At 37.0% G+C, this 23430-nt stretch overlaps 1 protein-coding gene across 2 annotated transcripts in view; it reads left to right on the plus strand.

Annotated features, from left to right (window-relative positions):
* The window catches only part of LOC129750854 (peroxidasin), a 596804-nt gene that overhangs the window by 486713 nt on the left and 86661 nt on the right, over positions 1-23430 (plus strand). For both annotated transcript variants that reach the window (XM_055745956.1, XM_055745957.1), the window contains one exon: positions 16803-16981. In XM_055745956.1, coding sequence (XP_055601931.1) covers positions 16803-16981 — 179 coding nt within the window. The remainder of the gene's footprint in view (positions 1-16802; positions 16982-23430) is intronic.

Below are 23430 nucleotides of genomic sequence, written 5' to 3' on the forward strand. Positions count from 1 at the left end.
AACTCGGCCAGGCCCACTGTGCAATGTTGGACGCAGAGACATCTGGAACCAAGAGAGGAAGAAACGTGGACAACAGTACCATACGTTTCCAGGATAATAAAATGTTTTAAGTATTCACGTTAGAGGCACATTTGCTAAAATTTTCTATGCTTCTTGATAGTGGCTCTTCAGAGTTCGTCCTTCTGTGGATGGAAATGTGGTTTTTCTGCACAGAAATCCAAAAATTGCGGTGTGAATTGAATCAATTGATAAATTGTAATTGTATCATATCTGTATTAAACATTTCATCAAACCACATGTTTCGGATTTTTGTGCACCATCATTTCTGGTCATTGACCTTGGATATAGCGCATATACTCACTCTTGAAAATAAATATTGGAAGAACAGAGAAAGAAATTAGTACCATCACAAGATCTTTCGAAATTAACTCTTCCAAAAGATTTTGCGATAGAAAGTATTGAACATCGATATAATCAATTACCAGTTTGTGACTTTAACCACACATTCATGACTTCAAATGTGAGGTCGTAGCAACGAATCATAACGAAGAAGAAAATCCATATTATACGGAAACTTACCTCTGATTTGCCTTTAGCAAAAAAAACTATGGGGAATATCGCAATTTTAAGCCTGATTTATAAAATGAATACTACATGAACAACCGTCTGGTTCCAAGGCGTAACACTGTCTGAAGAATCCTTTATTTGTACGACGATTTCATGTAAATTCTTATGCGCATCTCACTTCCCTTCCAGCCACTTTTTTTCAAAACATAATAGTAATTGCAACACATTATTATAACTTAAAACCGAAAATGTTTCCGAAATTTTATTTCTTTAGATGAAAAAAGAGTTAGAAACAGAAGAAAAAACTCCTCTGCGATCCTCGCAAAATGTGGGAGATCACTTCACATCTCCTTATAAACCAATTAAGGGTATTAAAAAAATTCCAATTCTGAAAATTCTCAAGTAGAAACTCCCGGATCGGATCATCAGTTCAGAATAAATGAATAAGCAGAATCATGGAACGAACTGACCAATTGTTGAAGCAGGAAGTGTGTTTCCTATTGCAGCGGATCATTTAACGATGTCAACTACTGGAGGTGGATGAAATCAACGGAAAATCGGGTCGGCGCATACAATGAACATGTTGTTATTGATCACTATGCTTTATCCACTAATCCCAAGAAAAATTCACAATTTCACTATGACAAACTAGGTACTTAAATAAACTTCAAAAGTTTTATTTTCAGCGCGACGGAGCGAAAAAAAACACGTGCGATACCAACAAGCCATCGCCTACTCGTCCCTCAGTTTTTAAATTAAAGCTGAGAAAAAAAAATCGCATGGAAAATTGTAGTTTCGTTGATTGAAGTTGTTTCAAAGGATATCGAAAAAAGTTTATATAGATAATGGGTTGAAAAAGTTTAAATTGCTTCTTTTATTTATTTTGAATGAGTTCAATGAGATCAATTTGGTGGAGAAGAGGCAGTGTACGGCATCCCCGACTCCTCACTAAGGCTATGAATCCGACTATGAATGAAGAATCCGAGCAGTTACTAACGTGTGTATTATAAAAACTATTCATTTAATCGAAAAATTTTCTATGGAGGAAATGAAGGTGATAATATGACATTTAATATAGAAATATAAAAAAAATGTTTATCAATTATTTCAAGAAATATTCTTACTTTTTCATAAATTTTTTTTTCTATCTTTGCACTTTTTTCAGTCATGTATTGATTTATTTTTTTTACCACAGAAGCAAAACCTTTACAAAATCATGATATTTTACACAAATTCACCTGGAAAAAGCAATTGGAATCTGGTCGGAATCATTTCATGAGTAGGTATCTCGAAGAATTTGATCTCTTAAATCCAGTATTAACATAATTTTTTTTTGTCCATCAGAACACATCTGTCATATTGCATAAAAACCGGATGCACAGATTGCGATCTTTGGAACTGATCATTATTAGTTATTTACTTGGTGTTCACTAGTCAGGCAACACTTTTTGCCTGCCGGAAATGTATTTGTTGCATTATTTAAGGAGTCTGCATTCAGTTATCCCCAATAACCATTGACTTTTTACCATATTTAAGATCAAGGGTTGCACTTCGATGGTTGGTTTGAACTTCGTGTGGATCCTAGAGTGGTTCCTTATACTTCTTAACCATTTGGTCCGAAAAAAAAATTAGAAAAACTCAACAGTTCATAAGCTTTCAAGTCAACAATGATGAATTTTCGAGGCGAAAAATGCCTAAAAGGAGCAAATTTGTACAAAATTATTTTTACCATGTCTTTTTGCATCGTAAATATCTCAAACACACGTTAACTTAAAAATCTATGAAAAATAGACATGTTTACCAATACAACGCTACTAAAGTTTTGCATGTCCAAGCCCTATTAACGTAGCTATCACCGAAATAAAGTTCCCGGATACTAAATGATCATAGCCTTATTCCAAAATTAACGTTTTTTTTCACTTGATTTTGAGACATTTTGTTCGTAATTAATATGAAAAACATCAAGACCTTTAGCGGTTGGAATCTGGGGGAGGAAGATTGAAATTCGCTGTATCGTTTTCTGTATCGTTTTTTTACTGTTCTGCAAAAAACCAGCAATTGTAAAGGTTTGTAAAGATTTGTAATCGTTCAAATTTTAACTTACGATTATCAGGTTTTGTGTAGCGAGTCGTGTAACTCAGTTGTTTAGGTGCTACATTTATGTCTTCTGAGATAATTGCTGCAGATTGAAAAGTAAACATCGAAATCGAATACACCAGCTAGGTTATCCAATACCAGTCTGTCAACTCCGTCGTAAATAGCTTAGCTTAGCTTGTTTGACTACTCATATCCACCTTAAATCATTAACCCCGAAATGCTTGAATTAGTCTTCAAAAATACCACCATTTTTTCATGGTTATAAAAATATAATATTAAATTGTATCAAATCATCCAATGCATTTAGAATTTCGTTATCGCTGGTGTGGCTAAGTAGAACGAGTTCCACATCGCCAATGGTTGCTACTCCGTGATTGATCGAGGACATCAATTTTGTACAAGGGCCAAAAGAATGCAGCTTGGGATTAGCAACTCATTCTCAATGCACAAAACTTATACACTCCCTTTAAAAAAAAAAAATGATCAATAACGGCGCCGGCCCCGTCCTAGTAGTCAAAGAGGGATGAAGGAAGGATTGTTAGTAAGATACTTTTTAGGATCAACCATAAATCTGTTATTCCAGTTTTCTTCAACAGCTTGTTTTGGAAGCTCTGGAGCAATGATAAATCAGTATCATCAACTATAGAAACCGTCTATACGTCTGCGAATCTATATTCAAGTATCTCAGGAAGGGTGGAGGGAAATAGGCGCAGTTACCTTGTTCGCTGCCTCGATCTATCCCAACTTGACCTGGTTAGCCGTTTCGCTCCGCAGATCCCACTCGAAACCGCATGCAAGCTGATGGAACAATGGCGCGTTCCAAAGCGTTTTTCCTCCGCAGTTTACCGGAATTCGAAACGTGATAAAGTTTCGCACAGATTCGCATGCACAATAAAACCGATCTTTCAACTTAACAAAACTTGTATTTTCGAGGTATACTAACTAGATATAATGTTATCTTAAGAAGCGACAATAATTGTAAAGACTGACCAACGCGGAAATTGGACCAGTCAAAGATAGGTTCGGATGGCAACTGACTCCTCGAGCGTGTTGGTCGGGAAACAATGGGTCGTTGGGAGGACGGTTAGCAAAGCTCCTCACTACCAGTCCATCATCTCATTTTATGGTACTCGGTTTAATTCCAGGGCTGTTAATAATCACGGTATCAAACAAAGGGGTTTTTTTAGTAAGGGAGAGGTTTGGATCAGGAGCCATTTTTGGAAAATGATGCGATCTTTGGTTGACTTACACCTCCTATGCTCCTAGACATTTTCGTAAAGAAACTCGTAATAATATCTGCGAGGTGTTTTAATTGGAAAATTTAAAAAGAATTATGAACACTCAAAACTAAAAAGCATGGAATAAGAATCAAAAAGTTATAGATGATGCAATTGATGATAACATGTTAAATTTTGGGAAAGGTTTGCAGAAAGTTTAATACTTTTTGGTACTTATTTAAGGTAAATATTTGAGCTCGTGAAGTAATAACATTGTTACTCTTTAATATTTAAGTGGCTCGATTTTGCTTTTCTGAATTAAATTTTAAAATAAGATCGCTAAAAAATTAGAGACAGAGATATACATTAGGTACTGATTTTTTTTTTACAAGATGGAAATTTGACTTCAAACCATAACAGCCGGGTGTTTGCTGCCGTGAGTGGGTTCGTCCCACTAAAACCACCTTGGGCTTCGTGTGCCAGATGTGCCCCTTGGTTTCACCCTATGATACTACATCAAGGGGTAGGCTGTGCTCATGCACTTATACATCTCACCCTTTTCCTCTTTCTCAATTTTTCCTCAATTTCTCCTTGATCATCGTTCTGCTTTATCCTTTTTCTCCTTTTTCCTCCTTCTCCTTTTCCTCTATCGCCAACTTCAGAATGGTACGGAGGACCCCGAAACGTGTGCCGGTTAGGTAACGCTTTCATAATAACTCACGCCCGTCACAGCATCCACTATCCCGGGGACCTCGAAACGTGTGCCGGTTAGGTAACGCTTTCAAAGTAACTCGCGCCCGTCACAGCAACCACTTTCGCAGGATTTCTAACCACCAAGGCATGGCCGATTGAGAAACTTCCAAGCTAGAATCCCGACACAACCACCCCGAATGGTATCTCCGCTTCCTTTTGCTGCAGGAAAGATCGTAGCTGAGTACGTGAGACCTTTTAAGTCCCACCACACGTATGAGTCCAGATTAGGGTTATACCGCGCCCTAAGATCGCGTTGCTTTTGAATTGAAGTGTCATACGAGGCCCAAGACCTTCCATTAGCTTGTCAAATTTGGTTGACTATCTCGCTCTCTCCGTTCATCATCTTTCCTGATTCTTATCAGATCGCGCATGATTTGCGAGATTTCGTCGACGATAGCACGCCACGACTGTTCGTCACACATTTCACTCACTATGTTTTCAGCGTTCAAATTTTGAAGTTGATGACGCCTTGAATTGAACCTGGGGCAGACAAAGATAGCATGTTCTGCCGATTCCTCTGTCTCTACGCATTCCGGGTAATAAGGCGAGCTGATAAGCTTAAACCGATGAAGGTATTGCTTAAAGCACCCATGACCCGAAAGGAACTGCGTCAGGTAGAAGTTGACCTCTCCATACTTCCGATTTACCCAGTCTGAAAGTCTCGGGATTAGCCTATGCGTCCATCTTGCGTTGTTCGATGCGTCCCATTGCTCCTGCCACTTGAGCATTGACGCTGCTCGTTGAATTTTACGCACTCCTCTAACAGTTCTTGCTTTGTAACATTCCATATCCTCCGCCAAAGTTATGTCGATGGGAATCATGCCCGCGATGACAAAAGCTGCATCTGCTGATATGGTCCTGTACGCACAGGAAACTCGCATGGCTATCAACCGATGTGTGCTCCGTAATTTGGATCTGTTGCGCTCTACCTCTATCGCGGAGCTCCAGGCCGCTCCTCCGTATCGTAGTTTCGACAGTGCTACGCTCGCAAGGAGACGTCTTTTGCTACTCATTGGACCATGGCAGTTCGGCATAATCCAGGCCAATGAATCTATGACTTTCGATGCACTTTCACAACAGTATTTGACATGTGCACCAAAACTTAAGCGATTGTCGACCATTACTCCAAGGTGTTTCAGCTGCTGTTTTGAAGATGTCGTGTGCCCCCCAACAGTAATCTCCATGTGCGGCACAACTCTTTTATTGGTCACAAGCAGAACTTCGGTTTTTTGGAAGCTTAACTCCCTCCATCCAGATGCCAACCCTTTCTACGGACACCGTAGCAAGGTCTTCTACCTCCTCAATTGTTTCGCCAGTGATCATGAGCACGATAACGTCAGCAAATCCGACTATCTGCACGCCTGCTGGTAGTTTCAGCGTTAGCACCTCGTTATACATGGCATTCCAGAGCACAGGTCCGAGTATGGAACCCTGTGGAACACCCGCTGTTAGGGCAGTAGATCGTAACCCAGTTTCGGTTTCGTACGACAGGACTCGATTTTCGAAGAAGCTTCCTATTATCCTGCAGAGGGTATTGGGAACACGCATCCTGTGAAGCGCTTTGGCAATCGCTTCTCAGCTGGCATTGTTGAAGGCATTCTTAACGTCGATTGTCACCATGGCGCAGTGACGAACACCTGTCCGCTTCTTTTTATATGCGCGCTTCGCGAACTCTGTCACCATTCGGATGGCGTCCACCGTAGATCTCCCTTTTCGAAAACCGAACTGTCTGTCCGACAGTCCACTTTCGCCTTCTGTGCTGATAATAAGTCTGTTGAATATTATCCTCTCCAGTAGCTTACCAAGGGTATCCAGCAGACAAATGGGTCTGTATGATGACGGGTGCCCTGGGGGTTTTCCAGGTTTCGGTAGTAGCACCAGCTTCGCCGTTTTCCACAAATTGGGAAACGCTCCCTCGTCGAGACACTTTTGTAGCACCACTCTGAAAGTATCCGGAATGGTCTGTACCGCCACCTTCAGCACTGCATTTGGGATTCCGTCCGGACCAGGGGCCTTATTCACCGCAAGTTTCTTAGCAATAGCCACAAGTTCCTCATTCGTTACTGGCTCGATGTCGTGGGAACCCGCGTCGTACGGGGTAAGTGGCCACTGCGTCGGGCCATGCTGCGGGAAAAGATGTGCAACGATCTCTTCCAGTTTTTCCGGACACTTTTCAATCGGCGACCTTGGGCCACCGAATCTCGCCAGTGCAACTTTATAGGCTTGGCCCCATGGGTTATCATCAACGCTCTGGCATAACGCTCTGTAGCAGTTCTCTTTGCTTGCTTTAATCGCTCGCTTAAGTGCCACCCTGGCTGCTCGGTAAACGGCACCTCTCGTTTCTCTGTCGGCTTCATTTCTCGCCCGTTGAGCTCGTCGTCTAGCTATTAGACAGCTAGTAGGTACGAAGCTCAGCTATTTCTGAAGTCCACCAGTAAGCGGGTCGTCGCCACCACTTCGGTGTATTTCTTCTGGGCATAAACACAAAATTTTCGAGGCTCCACTTAGCAAAAATATTGCGTTACATTCGATTAGCAATAAGGGTTGTTTTACTTACGCGACGACAAAATTGTTAGTTTGCTTGATTTTGGTAAAAAAAAAGCAGCCTAGTTAGCCGCTTCGTTCGAAAAGCAGCCGCCGGCTTCGAGAAAAAAAAGTTCGACGCGAATCACTGCGGTTGAGTAGATAATATGCTGGCGGAACCAGCGGAGACTGGGCTGACAACGACGGAATAGAAGCCAGGTCAACATCGCTGCATGTGATGGACAATTGGATGCAGAAATGGTGGATAAATTCACACCGGGAGCGGACAGGTAAGAGCAGATTTGGCCAATGGAAAGTCCGGTTTTAAATTTGAAAAGTTCTTTGTTTTCTTTCTACAGGTTGCTGCTGCCGGCGATAACAGACAGCATTGCCATCAGGATGATCGACAAGAAGGAAGCCGATCTGGCCGCATCGGTTCTCCGCTGCTTGGCGGATGGTCAGCTACCGCGGTCAAGTGCGGTTTTTTTTTCAAGTGCAGAAAGTGTTAATTGAAATTAAAAAAAAGGTGTCAAATAAATAAAGTGAAAAAATTTGGTGTTCTATTTTATAAACAGATATTTCCCCTGAATTTCCTGGGAAAAATAAAAAATATTGAATTTCAAATCCAATAGGATCTTTTCTACCCGTTTTCGCTGAAAAGTGAGCAAAAATTGCGGCGGCTAAATTTTTCTCTCGTTTGCAAAAATTTAAGTTAAAAAAATTTGCTCAAATGATTGCTAAGTTTCTAGCTGGTCAAATTTGAGCAAATTTTTGCTAAATTTTGGCCTCGAAAATTTTGTGTGTGGTCATGTCGCACACCGCTACCATCATTTTCGTCAGCTGCTCAGCATTATGGACCTGGGATGAGTCCTGCATGTATACAGCTTCGGTGCACACTTCCTTGTCGAAAACTTTAGTCTTCCATCTCCGCTCGTGCACTGGCAGTTGCCTTACTGCCACCGAATTTCGGTTTCCTACGCTATAGCGTATCGCCTGGTGATCGCTGTGTGTATAATCGTCACACACTCTCCAATTCATATCAGTTTTTAATGATAGACTCGCAAAGGTGATATCGATCACTGACGTTCTGTCTGGTATTCCATGCTTGCGATAGGTGCTGACGGATCTAGTGTTGCACAGCTCAACTTCCAGTCATGCGAAGGACTCTAGTAGACTGTGGCCCCTAGGGTTGTTGCACCTACTACCCCAGTTTACCGCCCAGGCGTTGAAGTCTCCTCCTATTACAACAGGGGCCTTTCCTGTCAGTTCGTGAGTGAGTTCATCCAACATTGTGTTGAACTCCCCGATCGTCCATCTTGGTGGAGCGTAGCAGCTACAGAAAAAGATGCCGTTAATTTTGGCAATCACGAATCCGTCCCGAGAATCTACCACTATCTCCTGGATAGGAAAACGTCCCGTGGCGTAGACAGCAGCTGAGCCAGACCTGTCCGCTGCCCAATTACCGTTTCCAGACGGGATTCTGTATGGTTCTGATAAAAGCGCCACATCACACTTCTTTTCGCCTACCGTTTGCTCCAGCAGAAGCTGTGCAATCTCGCTATGGTTGAGGTTTAGCTGGGTTATTTCCAGTTTTACTGGCTTGCCTAGGTACTGATTAAAAAACTTTGTGAATTGTACCTATATTGTCAAATTTTACTTTAAAGGTGTTTTTTTTTAATTTTTTTTCAGTCAAATTTAACAGTTTCATCGTAATAACGAATAATTTTTGTTAAAAAGTATCAGTAGCAGAATAAAAACAAAATCATAATATAAAAACCGGACAAGACAAACATCCCTGATTAACTCAAACGAACCGTGATATGCCAAAACGAACACTTTGATTTAAATTAAAACTTCAAAACGGTCCGGAAAGTAAATCAGAATTTCATGTGCATTGCAAACCGCTGCAAACAGCATTTTCAAGTTCATAGAACTCGCTTTAAAAATGAATTAAAAAGAAAAAAAATACTTAGTTTTGGTTTACTTGAATTTTTGCCAAAGAGGACATTGCTAACTCGTCCGCTGTCCAGCCAATGAGCCACACCCGGCCGGGGGGACAACACTCTGCCTCGCTAGACTTATTCACTCGCTCTAGGAAATTCTGGGAAGAGCAGCATCGGAATTCGAGGGCCTTTAAGGTAAATCCATCTTCACTATAAGAGGAAACTGTTTAATTTAATTTTTCCCTTATTGAATTACATGGAAAGGAATTTTCCTACAACGATTTTGACACACGCGGAAAAAAAAATTTACGTCCAATCCTACCAACGCCTACTGCACTTCCCTCGGTCAACTCCCTCGTAAATATAAACTTTGAAATATATAAAAATGTTTTTCGGTCCATGGGAACTACCCAAAATCTAATTCTATTTTTAAGAACAACCATTGATCAAACAATTTTTATTTATCAGCTTCAAAAACGGCAACGAAATTTGAGCGACTTAATACGCCTGAACATGCAAGAATTTGCCAGAGTGAATAAAAACCTAATTAAATAATTGTTTAATGTAAAACAAGTGCTATTCAGTATCAGAAAAGTTTTATTGAAAATCTCTAAATAAGAAAGTAAAATTATGAACCTTCGCACTCGTCGGTAGATTGATGAGAGAAATTTGTCGTTTGAAAGATTTTTTTAATTTTTCATTCAGTCTTCCTCCCCCAGGTTGGAATTATCCAGAAGAGTGGTTGAATTTATGCCAGAATCCTCAGACCAACTCAGTTAAGTTAGGTCATTTCTGAACATTAAAAGCTTTTTTATTACAGTTCTAATCGAAATGCGGCCTTCGGGTGAATGTTTGCTAACGAAGCTATTGATGGAGGACCGGTTTTTCATGTTCTTCCCGAACAATACGTCTCAAAATTTCATACAACCTTCAAGTTTCTTGCGCAACCCCTTCCCGTGGTCAGATCAGGCCTAAATTTAGCATGGAACCTTGTGCTATACCTTGGATCAATTTTAACCTGCTTCATATGATTTTCTGTAAGCTTTCACTTTGCATTGAGTGAAGTAGTTAATTATTAGAAATCTTAGACCCGACCTATCTACCTTATCTCTTGATGTTTTCTATACTAATAGATCGGTTCTTTCAACAGAAATAAGCTCGAAATATCGTTGTACAGTAAGAAATATCAAATCCATTGTTAAAAATAAAGATTTGAAGCTGAATTCCTTAATTTAATGATTTAAAAAAGAAACTCGGAAAAAAACATCTAATCGATTAAAAAAAACACCTATTTAATAGAGAAAGTCAATTACAGATTGGAACTGTTCTCTGACTTCCTCTCGAGTCAGTTATTATGGCTTCCGATTGGTAAGTTAGCAGAAGAAATAAAAATACCTTTCACAAATCAGGAAGAAAAATCCCTACCGGGAAAAAACAACCGTGGCACCTTGCTGCATGTGGCACATCATCAGATTGCATTTCACAGTGTTGAATTCCAGTAGGGACTCGTGCAGAAGAAAACATCAACTTCTGTGCTGAGTCAAGCTGCAGTAACAGCATCACAACAGATGGCGCGGCAATTGCATTACGTTCTTGTTGTGACTTTCGTCGGATTATGCTCTGGGACTTACACAACCATTCAAGAACGGTGACACGGATTTGTACTTTTTTTATCTTAGAACTTCTGTGAGAGACGCTTAAGTTTTAATCTTAAAACTGCACAATCTTGAAATTTTAATATTGAAATAAACTTAAAAATAAAAGTAAAAAAACATTAAAAATTCCTTAAAAAGGTTTTTTTTCTAAAATCGTATTTATCTACTCAAAACATTCGATCTGCGATGTAGATTTGCACATTCCGCACACCAAAACACAACATGCAGATAAAGGGATTTTGTTTTTCTCCACTTGCTCTGCTGCATCTTTCTTTTGACGAACATCGTCGGAGTGTTTTAATCCCCTCGAAGAGGAAATAAACAGTAAAATTTAAGCACCGACTAAAACTTCTGCTGGGTGTGTTTCTTTGGGGAAAATTAACATGCTTCTGAAGCGGATCTCTGAAAGCATTCCGATTGGTTAGTTTAACGTGGCTTAAGGAAGGTTCCAAATTGACATCATTCAATGCTAGGCACAGAAATTCCAATGAGAAACCGAAGAAAAAATATCAACCAGTCTCGATTATGTAATTTGAAAAAAAAAATTAAACGTTTTTTTTAACTTGAAAATTTAAGAACTTGACATTTTGAGATTTTGACATTTTGACATTTTGACATTTTGACATTTTGACATTTTGACATTTTGACATTTTGACATTTTGACATTTTGACATTTTGACATTTTGACATTTTGACATTTTGACATTTTGACATTTTGACATTTCGACATTTTGACATTTTGACATTTTGACATTTTGACATTTTGACATTTTGACATTTTGACATTTTGACATTTTGACATTTTGACATTTTGACATTTTGACATTTTGACATTTTGACATTTTGACATTTTGACATTTTGACATTTTGACATTTTGACATTTTGACATTTTGACATTTTGACATTTTGACATTTTGACATTTTGACATTTTGACATTTTGACATTTTGACATTTTGACATTTTGACATTTTGACATTTTGACATTTTGACATTTTGACATTTTGACATTTTGACATTTTGACATTTTGACATTTTGACATTTTGACATTTTGACATTTTGACATTTCGACATTTTGACATTTTGACATTTTGACATTTTGACATTTTGACATTTTGACATTTTGACATTTTGACATTTTGACATTTTGACATTTTGACATTTTGACATTTTGACATTTTGACATTTTGACATTTTGACATTTTGACATTTTGACATTTTGACATTTTGACATTTTGACATTTTGACATTTTGACATTTTGACATTTTGACATTTTGACATTTTGACATTTTGACATTTTGACATTTTGACATTTTGACATTTTGACATTTTGACATTTTGACATTTTGACATATTGACATATTGACATATTGACATATTGACATATTGACATATTGACATATTGACATATTGACATATTGACATATTGACATATTGACATATTGACATATTGACATATTGACATATTGATATATTGACATATTGACATATTGACATATTGACATATTGACATATTGACATATTGACATATTGACATATTGACATATTGACATATTGACATATTGACATATTGACATATTGACATATTGACATATTGACATATTGACATATTGACATATTGACATATTGACATATTGACATATTGACATATTGACATATTGACATATTGACATATTGACATATTGACATATTGACATATTGACATATTGACATATTGACATTTTGACATATTGACATATTGACATATTGACATTTTGACATTTTGACATTTTGACATTTTGACATTTTGACATTTTGACATTTTGACATTTTGACATTTTGACATTTTGACATTTTGACATTTTGACATTTTGACTTTTTGACATTTTTATAATTTAGAATTTTAACATTTTGATATTTTGACTAAATTTCTGACATTTTGTTGAAATTTTGACATTTCAACAGATTTACATTTTGATATTTTGATTTTTTTTAATTTTGACTTTTTGACATTTTACTAAATATCTTTCTGTCCTTCTGTTTTTTTTTTTTTGTATTTCGGTCTTTCGGTCTCTCTTTCTGTCTTTCTGTCTTTCTGTCTTTCTGTCTTTCTGTCTTTCTGTCTTTCTGTCTTTCTGTCTTTCTGTCTTTCTGTCTTTCTGTCTTTCTGTCTTTCTGTCTTTCTGTCTTTCTGTCTTTCTGTCTTTCTGTCTTTCTGTCTTTCTGTCTTTCTGTCTTTCTGTCTTTCTGTCTTTCTGTCTTTCTGTCTTTCTGTCTTTCTGTCTTTCTGTCTTTCTGTCTTTCTGTCTTTCTGTCTTTCTGTCTTTCTGTCTTTCTGTCTTTCTGTCTTTCTGTCTTTCTGTCTTTCTGTCTTTCTGTCTTTCTGTCTTTCTGTCTTTCTGTCTTTCTGTCTTTCTGTCTTTCTGTCTTTCTGTCTTTCTGTCTTTCTGTCTTTCTGTCTTTCTGTCTTTCTGTCTTTCTGTCTTTCTGTCTTTCTGTCTTTCTGTCTTTCTGTCTTTCTGTCTTTCTGTCTTTCTGTCTTTCTGTCTTTCTGTCTTTCTGTCTTTCTGTCTTTCTGTCTTTCTGTCTTTCTGTCTTTCTGTCTTTCTGTCTTTCTGTCTTTCTGTCTTTCTGTCTTTCTGTCTTTCTGTCTTTCTGTCTTTCTGTCTTTCTGTCTTTCTGTCTTCCTGTCTTCCTGTCTTCCTGTCTTTCTGTCTTTCTGTCTTTCTGTCTTTCTGTCTTTCTGTCTTTCTGTCTTTCTGTCTTTCTGTCTTTCTGTCTTTCTGTCTTTCTGTCTTTCTGTCTTTCTGTCTTTCTGTCTTTCTGTCTTTCTGTCTTTCTGTCTTTCTGTCTTTCTGTCTTTCTGTCTTTCTGTCTTTCTGTCTTTCTGTCTTTCTGTCTTTCTGTCTTTCTGTCTTTCTGTCTTTCTGTCTTTCTGTCTTTCTGTCTTTCTGTCTTTCTGTCTTTCTGTCTTTCTGTCTTTCTGTCTTTCTGTCTTTCTGTCTTTCTGTCTTTCTGTCTTTCTGTCTTTCTGTCTTTCTGTCTTTCTGTCTTTCTGTCTTTCTGTCTTTCTGTCTTTCTGTCTTTCTGTCTTTCTGTCTTTCTGTCTTTCTGTCTTTCTGTCTTTCTGTCTTTCTGTCTTTCTGTCTTTCTGTCTTTCTGTCTTTCTGTCTTTCTGTCTTTCTGTCTTTCTGTCTTTCTGTCTTTCTGTCTTTCTGTCTTTCTGTCTTTCTGTCTTTCTGTCTTTCTGTCTTTCTGTCTTTCTGTCTTTCTGTCTTTCTGTCTTTCTGTCTTTCTATCTTTCTGTCTTTCTGTCTTTCTGTCTTTCTGTCTTTCTGTCTTTCTGTCTTTCTGTCTTTCTGTCTTTCTGTCTTTCTGTCTTTCTGTCTTTCTGTCTTTCTGTCTTTCTGTCTTTCTGTCTTTCTGTCTTTCTGTCTTTCTGTCTTTCTGTCTTTCTGTCTTTCTGTCTTTCTGTCTTTCTGTCTTTCTGTCTTTCTGTCTTTCTGTCTTTCTGTCTTTCAGTCTTTCTGTCTTTCTGTCTTTCTGTCTTTCTGTCTTTCTGTCTTTCTGTCTTTCTGTCTTTCTGTCTTTCTGTCTTTCTGTCTTTCTGTCTTTCTGTCTTTCTGTCTTTCTGTCTTTCTGTCTTTCTGTCTTTCTGTCTTTCTGTCTTTCTGTCTTTCTGTCTTTCTGTCTTTCTGTCTTTCTGTCTTTCTGTCTTTCTGTCTTTCTGTCTGTCTGTCTGATTTTTTATTTCTAACTTCTCGATTCTTCGAATTTCTTACGTTTTAATTTGCTTATTTTTCGATATCTGACTTTTTGATTTTTTGAATTGATGACTTCCTCACGTTCTGTCTGGTTATTTGCTGTTTGACACTTTGAGTTTCTGTCTTTTGACTAATTTCTTACTTCTGATATTTGAGCTTATGATTTTTTGATTTTCAGACTAACTTTCTGATCTTTCGATTTTTCCTGACTTGCTGCCTTTTTGTAGTCCTAGCTTTTTGACTCTTTATCTTTTCGACGTCATGCCTTTTTGTCATTCTGACATTGTGACTTTTTAACATTATAACTTTTTTATTTAATGACTTTCGACTTTCTTACTTTTTTACCTTGAATAAGAAGTTTGTATCTACTGAATCAATGATTATTTCATTTTTGACTTAATTCTACTTGACACGTGTTTCATTGAAACGATCATCTTCCCACTTAAAGTTGAATTCGGTTCAACCTTTTACACCCACCAGGTGACTGTAACATTAGTTTTAACCTTCAACAAACTCCGGCTATCGGATTGGTTTGCTATCCATTAGGGCAGCAAAAAGTAAGAGAATCCAACAATTCGTTGTAGGGGAGATGAGGGCATAACGAGCACCCGAGGCATAATGAGAAGTCCATTTTTCTACATAAGTACGTATTTTCTTAAACAAATTTTCATGAGGACTTGTTTCGTACTACCTATAGTATTAATTTTTCACCAAAAAAGAAATATCCTTTTCATATTTACAGAAATATTAAATAATAACCAGCTAGGTTCTCAAGTGACGAAAATATTATAATTTTTGAACACCACCAAATAAGCTTTTATGACCTTTAAATCATCTTGATCTGAAATGTATACACTGCAACATGATCTACACATTGTTTCTAAATTTTCAGCATCATAAATTTTTTGATTTTTCACTTTAATCAATTGTAAAACGCGTTTTTACTTTAATTTGTTCACTAGAGGCGAACAGAGCACTTTCAATGAAGGCATATTGAGCATTTTCTGCCGGAGAATCTAGCAGCGAATTCAACTCGATGAAGTCAACTGAATAATAGTGCTACAGCTTAACTTGAATCGTCTGACGATTTGGCCTATTGGTTAGATGTCGGAGAGGTAATCAGTAGACTCGAGTTCGATTCCTGTCCGAGGGGATTTTTTTTTGCACATACCATTCATGATTGATTTTTTTTATTGTTACATTATACGGCTAATAGCATCAAAGCATCATCCGTCAAACAAAACACCAGAAACATAATGTATGAACATGTGTTAATTCTTTGAATTCTACAAACAGACCTAGATTATTTTGTTTTTGCTTTGTTTGATGAATCTACGCCTCACCGTTTAGTGCAATCATGATCATAAATGATAAATGAAGAAAAAAAAAAATTACCTCCACCAGGAATCGAACTCGAGCCTACTGATTATCTCTCCGACATCTAACCAATAGGCCAAATCGTCAGACGATACAAGTTGAGCTGTAGCTCTATTACTCAATTGACTTCATCGAGTCGAATTCGCTGCTAGATTCCCCGGCAGAAAATGCTCATTATGCCTTCATTAATGGTGCTCATACTGCCTCGGGGGGTTTCTCATTATGCCTCTACAGTGACTGGTTTTCAGCTTTCGGCAAAATTTTTTAAAATGCATTCTTAAACGTTTTTATCTACTTTCTCAAGTTTCATCCAATTAGACAATAGACTATTTGAGTGTCGGAACACGAAACAATGATGTAATTCACATATTACAGCTGTTCTCTATGGTTAAATAAGCATTTTCCTTAAGGTGCCCATTATGCCCTCATCTCCCCTACCTGACAGTTTTTCCATTTGTCCGAAGCAAGTTTCCTAGCTTCTGCCGATGTTTTTTCCTTTTTCCTTCACAGTATTTGAGTTTTCTATTACTACTGCTCTTCTCTCTTCGAGTGTCCCTTCTGGCCCGGTCTGGTCTGGCACTTCCCGGAACCACTTCCGGCGTAAATGGTTATAATGTTTTCATTAATTGAGCAGACTGTTGATTTATGCCAACTACTTCTGTCGGGGTCTTTCGTCCAGCTCAGAAAGACACAACTCACAAGCGGTTGAATGACGTTGATTCGAAACCAGAAGGATGGTCTCGGAAAGGACATGAGAAAGGAAAAAAAGAACAGAAAATTTACAAGCAGTTTGGATTCGTTAGCGAGTCGAGCGATAACTCAACATAAAACAAGCACATTCGCCACTCGTTTATCATTTTTGTGATATCGTTTCATGGTTTTCATCTCCTTTTTTCGTTTTTTTTTCTTCTCATTTTCCCCCGCAGGAAGTTACGTTTGTGTGGCAGAAAACGAGCTCGGAACGGTCGAGGCAGCCGCACAAGTCACCGTAGTTAACGACGTCGTTGGACCGCCAAGATTCCTGTTCGAACCGTACGATTTGGAAGCAGTTGAGGGGACGACCATTGAGCTGCCCTGTAAGGCCGAGGACGATAATGTTGTGCAGGTGAGTGCTGCAGCTGGTTCGATTGACCATTTTGGGATCATCGCTGATTGATTGTTATTAGTTTTTCTTGGGTGGCATAATTGGAAGCACATTCATTACAATTGTTTGAGGAATTGATGAAACCTTATATTTTGTATTTATTATATATAATACAGCTATTTTTTTCAACTAAAACACGATTACGCGTTGCTATTTCGATAGTCACCAAGGGAACAACATGAAAGCATGAAAACAATCATCATTTTAAAAATTGTTAAGTTATACGTGATTGTTTTTAAACATCCTGTGTATCATCATTCAAATGAATGAAGCAAATATTGAGAGTAGCAATATTATATTAGATTAAAAATTACCATCATCTTCTTCATTAAATTATATAAATTAATCAAATGCAATGAGCATTGCAATGAGCTATTGATTCCACTAGAGTAAAATAGGTTTCATTTTTTTAGCGATTCATCCTGCCTAAAAAAATCGAACCAAAAAGCCGTAAGTTAGAAGCTCCATCCTTCGTCATCGGGTGATGCAAAATAAACGAGCCAGACGGTGTTGAAAATCGAATCCATTTCCATTCGGATCTTTCCGTTTCGAGATTTCGTGCACTCGGAATTACCGGGCGTATTTGCTAGCCATCACGGAAGAAGCTTAGCGGCTTCCGGCTCTCGGTCGATGGTATTGACAGGACCTCCAGCCCAAACCCGGAAAAGCGGGAGGGAACCCGAAAAATGTTTGAAGGATGAAAAACGAATAAAAGTTGATTTATGACTTGGCAGGTGATTCGTACCGATCTGGTATCGCATCGCACCGGTGGGAATTTCTGTAAATGGAAAACTCATTTTTCAACACCGCTGTCATTTTGAGTATAACTTTAACATTTGGCCCTAGGTTCAATTTGTAACCGGGACGTGGTATTTCTCTCATCGAGAATTCGAAATTCGTTAAAATAACGGTTTCGAATTTTTCGAAACCGTACCGAGGGAAGTTTTATGGGATGACACCAGTATCGTGCGACGGCCAGGAAAATGCCTATCGACACCTTTCTCCATTTAGTTGCTCCAAAGAAATAGGGTTTTTGCTACACACACATACAAGAGGTCTGTTGGGCACACATATATGCGGAAAGGGCAAAATTTAGCTAAAATGTTGTATTAAACTTAAATGAATGGGGCCTATAAGAACATATATTTCGATTCATTGGCTAACAAGTGGAAACAATTAGGTTTATATTTAATTGAGTAGCAGTGCAGAAACTAGCAGAAAAAAATGGAAAACATGACTAGTATGTTTGAAAGGTACATTCAACGTTTTCCCCAGATCTTTTGTTAAAGTATTCAGGTATATCTTTTAGAATTTGGAACCCGGAAAATGAAACTAAGTGTTTTCGTTGCGGAATTTATAATGATCTTTAGCAATACTTCTGCATCCTTAGGAAACAGTCGAATCCTATTCAGAATCTTACTTTTTTTTCAAAGAACCTCACTCGAAATCAGAAAACAAATTTGCAAACAAATAAACAAATGCACTGGCTTCTTAAAAATGTGATGCGTTTTGAAAAACTTTCGGTAGTTTTCATATATAAATTCGAAAACTAACTTTTTTTCCATCGAATCGTATTCATTTTGCATTAAGCTGTCACTTTTGTTTGCCCAACGGTTTACTAATACTAATGCACTGTGCAAAAGCCCTATAGTTCTATAAAAATAGTACCTACCATAAATAGGGTAACTTCGATCTAGAATCTAAGAGCAAGTTCACTGGTGTTGGGAAAAAGTGGTAGAAATTTGGACATTTTGAAAATTTTACCATGCAAAAATATTTTCAAGATCTTTGGCTGTTGTATTTTTTACAGCACTGTTTCTATTTCAGCCGTATGTGATAGAAATATTGCTATTTTTGCATCACAGCATGCGAAACTACAACACGTGTTGTTAAAAAACTTGAAGGCCACAGATCTTGAAAATGTTTTTGCATGGCAAAATTTGCAAAATGTGCAAAAAGTGACGAAATTGCTACCACTTTTTCCCAACACCAGTGAACTTGCTCTAAGGTATAATACAGATCACACTTATGACTTCAATTTTTACAAAAAAAAATCATTTAGTGCATCTCCAGTCTTTTCTTTGTAGGTACATAAAGGGTGATACGGTCAAAATTTGGCCAATATCAACTTGACGAATTTCTTTCAATTTTGCATTTAAAAAACCTGAACACCCCTCATTTTGAAGGTGTGTGTGTGTAGAATGTTGCTCCTACCCAGTAAGCGCGTCTTCTCAGAAATCGACAGAGCATGCAAAAAATTGAGAGTTGAGTCACCGAACTTAGAATAAAACGGTTAACTTCGGCGACACTCCAAGAACGCAAATATTCTCATTCGGTTTGTCCTGCCGAGATACCTAGAGGCAAAAAATACGAATGCGTACATGCGAAATCAGTTTGGATCGTACATTCGCACGGTGTGGTCGCATTTTGTCCTTGTCATTCTCAGGCAGGCGAACACGCGTCTCGGAGGGAAACATACAAACACGATTCGGATTGTGTTCGTGTGTTTCTCTGGAGGGCGTGTCTTAGTTTTATTCGTGGCACTCACCCAAGGCACGCGTATGGTGTGTTCCTCTCTACCGATGTGATGATGCCAAATCGCCTGAGAGATCGTTACGATCCCTCTGGCGATTTGAGTTACCTCTCTGCCGATTCAAATTTACCGGGTATTTTGATTTTGGAGTTCACTCTTCAGTTGTCAAAATATCTAAAAGGAAGAAGAGCAGCGTATCAAAATTTTGCTCGCGCATCGCGAAAATCCGAGCTACCCGCACGCAAAGCTGGCTAAATCGCTAAAAGTTGCTAAATCAACCGTTGCAAATGTAATTAAAGTGTTTGTGGAACGTTTGTCGACAGCCAGGAAGTCTGGATCGAGGGGAAATCGAAAACCGGAAAACCGGCCACTGAGACGACAAAGAGAGTTGCCGGTAGTTTCAAGCGAAACCCTAACCTCTCTCTCCGAGATGCCGCAAATAAGCTGGGTGTATCGTCTACAACCGTGCATCGAGCCAAAAAACGAGCCGGACAATCGACTTACAAGAAGGTAGTGACTCCAAATCACGCTGATAAACAAAATACGACTGTCAAGCGCGATCCTGGAGGCTGTACACGACGATGCTGACGAAGTTTGACTGCGTGGTAATGGACGACGAAACCTACGTCAAAGCCGACTACAAGCAGCTTCCAGGACAGGAGTTTTATACGGCAAAAGGAAGGGGAAAGGTAGCAGATATTTTCAAGCACATGAAACTGTCAAAGTTCGCGAAGAAATATCTGGTTTGGCAAGCCATCTGTACCTGCGGCTTGAAAAGCAGCATTTTCATAGCTTCCGGGACTGTCAACCAAGAAATTTACGTGGAAGAGTGTTTGAATAAACGTCAGCTGCCTTTCCTGAAGAAACACGGTTGTTCCGTAGGGGAAAATGAGGATACTTGATCCCAGGGGATACTTGATCCCTTCGCTATACCTCGAAACAGGAATGTCTTACAAATATCAAATGTTCTAGAAAAATGTGCCAAATGGAACAAAATAACAATGTTGTTATCTCGCAAAATTTTAAAAATTTTATTTGTCGAGTTATTGAACTATGTTTGAAAAATTTAACAAAATGTGATTTGAAGATCTTTTTTATCACTTTAGAATGTTTCTCACATGAAAAAACTATAATAAAAATATTCATTCTAATATTACAATCGTTAGAGTAAAATATGAACTTCATTATGCCATATTTTTTTAAATAATAGTAAACTCTCAATTTTTATAAGAAAAAGTTTTCCAAAATGTGTGTTATGGGTATAATTTATCCCTTAAGTCCTAAAAGATACATTTTTCTTTTGAATGGATCGTAATCATTGGTTATCATGAAATTACTAATATCAGTCCAATAACTAATGTTTATCCACTAATTATCTGTTAAATATGTATGTATGTATGTATGTATAATCCATCCAACGACCCCCTGAGCTGGCAGGTATGTTATGCAAAAGAACCAATATTAATCCGTTTGATTAAAATTGTTCAATCGCGGGTGCTGGTGGTGTTAGCTCTATTGAAATTCCAGTAACCCATTTCAGAATGGCAGCTGCACATCCCGAGGCTACTTTCATTGCCAATAAGCCCCGTCCAATCATAGCCGAATGACCAAATGGGTCATGTAATTATGATTAGACTTTCTATCTTTTATTGTTGACATATCCAGGAACTTCATAAATATAATTGCCAAATTATATAAACTTAGCACCCTAATACGTCCAATAAAAGATGGACATGTATTTAGTTTATGATTTCAATTATATTTACTATTATGGAATAGATGAAGATAAATAATATGGGTGAAAAAAAAGATTATTAAGAAATGGAATAATGGTCGGAAGAATTGGAAACTGGAATATAGTTATCATATTGCTCTGAAAAAAAACATGGTTAATAAAACATTTGATGCGTAAACTAATAGTGAAAAAGTGATAATATATGAAAAACCTACAATTTAAGAATGTAAACTAAATGGTTAAGATAATGATTTTTGCCATGAACTGAAGTTAAGTAAATACCATCGTTATCTGCTGAACACAAGTTGATTTTAGTTGCTGAACCTAATTAAACATTTAACTACATGGAAATAATATCATATTATAATAAGAAATGTTTGTATGCTTTTCGGAGAAGCTGCAAGATTTATATCGTGAATATACGTGCTTGTGAAATTTTTGCTGAGTATACTTAAGGATAAATGATTTGATGCAAGCCTTCTTTCATGATTTTTCAAAATATTTGGACGTCGAGTATTTATAAATGCATTTTCTGTTGTTAGGTGAAATCTGGCAAGTTTTGGTCGAATCCGGCTAAAATCATCGGAAAATCTTGTATAATTATATAACTACATTTTGTCCATAGAAGACGATGTTAATAAAAATGATAACTTAAATACCTTAATGATAAAATCCATAATTTAATGATTGAGAATCAAAATATTGTTAATCTAACAAAGATAGAAAAATATGTATTCTATTTCTTTCTACTATCCTTAAACTGCGTTCCAATGGCAGGAGACTCGCAAATTAACAAAATAATAGTAATAAAAAACAGATTAAAGCATAACGAAGAATAATTAAATTAAAAATTCATCAAAAAATTTATTTGTAGGTTAAGTCTACTTCAGAGAACAATTCTTTGATGTCATGATAGTAAATTTATGTAATATAATACTAAATATTGTGATAAAGCCTTCAGATAGCCTATAAGAAATTGAATATATTGATAAATGTAAATATTATGATAAATGAGTCTGAAAATAATATATCAGTAATTAAAACAAAGTCATCTTGCCAAAATAGAAGTAATTAAAATATGTAAAATTGAGAATGAGTGAAAAAATAAATTTAAAATATAATGAGTGACCAGAGTAAAATAACTGTTATAAAATGCGGGTATATTTTTCTAATATGATAACACGCTGAAAATATTAATAAACAATTTATTGATAGTTGATATAGTTATCTATATGATTATGTTATGTAATATATTTAATATTTTATTGATAATGCTCGATCCTTTTGTCTAAGATACACAAATGATAAACAATATAAGAAATTGAACGTTAATATTCAGAGCAGTTGATAATGGTGATCACTCTCAGAGAATTTGGCTATAAAGAAGGTATTCATGTGTTATTCAAAATATATATAGTGTTGCTGCATCGACGGCGCACGATTCTGATCCGCCAGTATTATAAGTGAAGAAGTTTTTTTTATTTTTTTGGAAAAATATACTATTGTAGTTAAAATTTTAATAAAAACTCTATGAATAATTTCTCATACATTTATTGTCAAAATAAAAAAGGAATGCCTTTTTCGAAGAATATAATGTTTAAATCATATTGTGGATGAAAACTCTGTAGGAAAGAAGTTTTAATAGTTAAGTTAATAAATTGTTGAATACTTTATTTTCGAAACTGTTGGAACGTGATAAAATAGAAAGAATATCGAATTGATGTGAAATACTGAAATGAGATGGTAGACAAAATAACGATGATAGTAAACTTTAATTGAAAAATATTCAAAATTGATTTTTTTGAGCATTAATTTAAAACAAGGGTCTTCACACCGCCTCCACTGTGTTATCGATGTTGAGCATATTGCAGGTACACATACTAGGTGCATGGTATGTGCAACGCATCCATCTTCCCTTTACCAACTTGCGTACCAACCAGCTCACCTACCACATAAAACCGTTCATTCAGTACAGAAAAGAAAATTAATATTAATTAATGTTGTTGTGTTCACGGTCGTTATCTCAATTTATTTTGTAGGTACTCAATACAAGAAAAAATAGATCTTATAATGTTAAAATTGAAATTTTAAATCTGAAAGAAAACGATTAATAGATTTACTACTTCCTATGTTTCAAAAACG

Source organism: Uranotaenia lowii, chromosome 3 (assembly GCF_029784155.1).
Source record: "Uranotaenia lowii strain MFRU-FL chromosome 3, ASM2978415v1, whole genome shotgun sequence".
In the NCBI taxonomy this organism is placed as follows: Eukaryota; Metazoa; Arthropoda; class Insecta; order Diptera; family Culicidae; genus Uranotaenia; species Uranotaenia lowii.